Raw genomic sequence first — 4,843 nt, forward strand, 5'->3', positions numbered from 1 at the left:
ACATAATCAAGATTTGTGGCATTTATTCGTGTAAAACGAAAATTTGCATGCAACCTTGAAAAAACGCCATTGTGACTCCACTGCGTAAGTCTGTGACGTCATGTACTTGTTCTATGCGTGACGTCACAAATTAAACAATTGAAACTTACAACCATTCACAGGGCTGATAGGTCATATTACATGGGTTAATACGCAATTAAATATGACATTGGTATATTCACTGGATAACACAGTTCTACATTATGTGATAAAAATTTGTTTTTGAAAATATGTCTTTAAAATGTTTCGAGCTTATTGCCCGATGCAAATATAGCCGTCCTACATTTAGAGTGTAGTCATGCGGTTTTCGTTTTGTTTTTGTTATTTTGTTTTTAAGTCTGGTCAATAAATCCGCAGTTTATGTACCCAGATGATACCATACAGTTTTGAAAAGTGAAAGACATTAAGGGAACAGTTCATTCGGTTCATGACAGTTTAAACATCATAGGTATCTCTCGGAGAGGGCAAAAAAAGCTTGCCTATGCCGCAAGACTTTTCTCTGTACAGGACTGACACCTACTCGACCACCACAAGACAACTCTCTATAGTAGGAAGATTATATTTTTTTCTTGTGCATTAAACATGAACAGTATAAGAAACTTGTCTCTAAACCTTTCTGCTTTTACTTGCTGGTACAATGCGACACTAACGGGCGCATTTCAGCAAATGTAATCAGCATGGCTGTGTTAACTGATCTGTAATCAGCATGGCTGTGTTCACTGATCTGTAATCAGCATGGCTGTGTTTACTGATCTGTAATCAGCATGGCTGTGTTTACTGATCTGTAATCAGCATGGCCGTGTTCAATGATCTGTAATCAGCATGGCTGTGTTCAATGATCTGTAATCAGCATGGCTGTGTTTACTGATCTGTAATCAGCATGGCTGTGTTTACTGATCTGTAATCAGCATGACTATGTTCACTGTTCTGTAATCAGCATGGCTGTGTTCACTGATCTGTAATCAGCATGGCTGTGTTCACTGATCTGTAATTAGCACGGCTGTGTTTACTGATCTGTAATAAGCATGACTGTGTTCACTGATCTGTTATCAGCATGACTGTGTTCACTGTTCTGTAATCAGCATGGCTGTGTTCACTGATCTGTAATCAGCATGGCTGTGTTTACGAACATTTTCATCTCAAATGACGTCGACTGATCCACGTTAAACTGTCTGTTGCGGGATAATTCCATTGATGAAGGTGTTGATGTCACCTTCTGTATTGATCCCCACGACAGATTCTCCACCACCCCTCACTACAGATTCCTCACCACGCACACGACAGATTCCCCACCACGCCCAACGACAGATTCCTCACCACGCCTCACGACAGATTCCCCACCAACCCCCCCCACCACAGATTCCTCACCACGCCTCACGACAGATTCCCCGCCACGCCTCACGACAGATTCCCCACCACGCCCCACTATAGATTCCTCACCACGCCCCACGACAGATTCCTCACCACGCCTCACGACAGATTCCTTACCACGCCTCACGAAAGATTCCCCACCACGCCTCACGACAGATTCCCCACCACCTCCCCCCACCACAGATTCCTCACCACGCCTCACGACAGATTCCCCACCACGCCCAACGACAGATTCCCCACCACGCCCCACGACAGATTCCCAAACACGCCTCACGACAGATTCCCCACCACCCATCACTACAGATTCCCCACCACCCTCACGACAGATTCTCCACCACCCCTCACGACAGATTCCCCACCACGCCTGACGACAGATTCTCCACCACCCATCACTACAGATTCCCCACCACCCTCACGACAGATTCTCCACCACCCATCACGACAGATTCCCCACCACGCCTCACGACAGATTCCCCACCACGCCCCACGACAGATTCCTCACCACGCCCAACGACATATTCCTCACCACTCCCCACGACAGATTCTCCACCACCCCTCACGACAGATTCCCCACCACGCCTAACGACAGATTCTCCACCACCCATCACTACAGATTCCCAACCACCCCTCACGACAGATTCCCCACCACGCTCCACGACAGATTCCTCACCACCCCTCACGACAGATTCCCCACCACGCCTCACGACAGATTCTCCACCACCCCTCACTACAGATTCCTGACCACGCCCCACAACAGATTCCCCACCACACCCGACGACAGATTCCTCACCACGCCTCACGACAGATTCTCCACCACGCCTCACGACAGATTCCCCACCACGCCCCACGACAGATTCCAAACCACTCCTCACTACAGATTCTCCACCACGCCTCACGACAGATTCTCCACCACGCCTCACGACAGATTCCCCACCACGCCCCACGACAGATTCCAAACCACTCCTCACTACAGATTCTCCACCACGCCTCACGACAGATTCTCCACCACGCCTCACGACAGATTCCCCACCACGTCTCACGACAGATTCCCCACCACACCCCACGACAGATTCCTCACCACGCCTCACGACAGATTCCCCACCACGCCTCACGACAGAGTCTCCACCACCACTCACTACAGATTCCTGACCACGCCCCACGACAGATTCCCCACCACACCCGACGACAGATTCCTCACCACGCCTCACGACAGATTCTCCCCCACCCCTCACGACAGATTCCTCACCACCCCTCACGACAGATTCCCCACAACGCCGCACGACAGATACCCCACCACGCCCAACGACAGATACCCCACCACGCCCAACGACAGATTCCCCACCGCGCCCGTTGACAGATTCCCCACCACGCTCCACGACAGATTCCTCACCACCCCTCACGACAGATTCCCCACAGCGCCTCACGACAGATCCCCAACCACCCCTCACGACAGATTACCCACCACGCCCAACGACAGATCCCCCACCACGCCTCACGACGGATAGCCCACAACGCCTCACGACAGATTCCCCACCACGCCTCACGACAGATTCCCCACCACGCCTGACTGAGGATAGTTAGGATCTGTGACTTTCCAGGGCTTTGTACACCATTAATTTGGTAAAAGATGAAATATCTGTGAACATATACGCCCACCATATTTGTCATTATAAAGGCATGACACGATAATGTAAAAGATTGTCTCTCTATGGCGATTCGATGTTGATTCAACATATTCGTAACGGGTGTATCAGGTATCATTTTGATATGCATACTGTTTTTATTATCATTTTTATTACAATACTGACAGGCATATTTATCCTCTGATTTTCGTACGCTAACTGTTTGAGAAATTCAGCAATATATAGGATGGCTGTGAACATAGTTAAATACCATGTGGTGAATGCTTTGCACTGCGTAACGAAAGATAACGAAGTGAGGACAAAACGCACACGATTGCACACATCTACACCAAGAGGGTGGTTTTGCTGTACTTTGGGTGTCAATATCCTGGTATATGCAAAATAAAATGTGGTTACATCGCGGTAAATAACGAAACAACTTTTATAAATTAAATTTGCAATAAAAACAAAATCAAAAAACAAAAATCTTTCAACATATTTATTTGTTTTTCTTCACGTGTTATTTTACAAAAGACAGTACAAAATACAACTTGCATACTCTCTTGCTCTCGCACTTTGGATATTTAAGGAGAATTTTCGAATTCCCATCCTAGTACCTGTGTGATTCGAAAATTGGTTAATACACATCTCGGGCGGCAATCGAATTAGGTAAAGTTATAGGTGCATATATTGATAAATACTCAATATTTGGTAGATAAGCTATGGTATCATTAAGTTAGAAAAGAGTCTCTATTTTTGGAGAAAGGTATTTTGCTTCCCTTTACATGATGAGAAATATTTTTCCACTTTATATTTGTACACTATATTTCACTTTACACTTTCTAGAAAAAGTGCATCACCTTTCATACGTTGTTTGTAAATGTAATATTTAAAAATTAGCATAATAAGGTTAAACAAAATTGATAATGATAAAATGCAGTACAAAAAAGGCACAAATAAGTCGCCATGTCGCATTGATATATTACGCATGCCGACAAAATAATTTGTCGAATTTTTCGATAACAATTTTTCATATCTAAAAGTGTTATCGAACTGTAGAATGGTTGTAAGTGTCTTGATTAGTCATTGGAATGAGTACAACTATACACCATGTCATTTTAAAATGATCATACCTATATATGGGAAAGACAAAACCGCTTTCATCTCGTTTCATCAGGAAGATTTCACAAAATATGTTGTTTTACGATATCAGTTGCTATGTCATGCCAGCGGTGAACCGTCGGTTCGTCTTCTTCTCATTGTGCACTTAATCTGAAGAGTACATTATAGAGTGGATGGATGTCGGCACCAATCGTTGTATCAGAGCACAATAGGATAACAAGTAACCCATGCCGAACCGAGGTGGTGTGCATGACCGGAAGTGTTCAGAGCTGGAGTGCAGCGAGCTATCATTTATCGATGGACCGAATTTGATTTTAAACACGGTGGACAGAATATATCTAAACATCATACACGGTTTCAAAATATGTATATGCATATAACATATCGTTTCTCTCAACAAAACATCTCATCCGAGACTGGTATCGGGCGAACCAGTTTATAAATCGTTTTGCATAACAAGCGAATGCTTGTAATACTGGAACACCGACTTCCAATCAGCGTATGTAGGAACACGGCAAGCGATAAAAGAAAGCAAGAGTTATTTCCCTTCACTGCCTAACTTACACTTATAACAAAGATGTGCATTACTTTGGCGAAGTCTCGTGTCCCGTTGCCGAGAGAAGTGACTTGTGAATTGACGTCACCGCCAATTCATAGAACAAATATCCTTGTCAGACTCCCCTACAAAT

General features: G+C 45.0%; 1 protein-coding gene across 1 annotated transcript; it reads left to right on the top strand.

The window, feature by feature from the left end:
- The first annotated feature begins 861 nt into the window (after nucleotides 1-861).
- On the top strand, nucleotides 862-2,915 carry LOC110451867 (proteoglycan 4-like). Its single transcript, XM_021500086.1, has 3 exons — nucleotides 862-881; nucleotides 1,277-1,772; nucleotides 1,809-2,915. The coding sequence occupies exons 1-3, from the start codon at nucleotides 862-864 to the stop codon at nucleotides 2,913-2,915; spliced, it is 1,623 nt and encodes a 540-aa protein (XP_021355761.1).
- The last annotated feature ends 1,928 nt before the right edge of the window (nucleotides 2,916-4,843 follow it).

Source organism: Mizuhopecten yessoensis, unplaced genomic scaffold (genome assembly GCF_002113885.1).
Source record: "Mizuhopecten yessoensis strain PY_sf001 unplaced genomic scaffold, ASM211388v2 scaffold6219, whole genome shotgun sequence".
Taxonomy (NCBI): domain Eukaryota; kingdom Metazoa; phylum Mollusca; class Bivalvia; order Pectinida; family Pectinidae; genus Mizuhopecten; species Mizuhopecten yessoensis.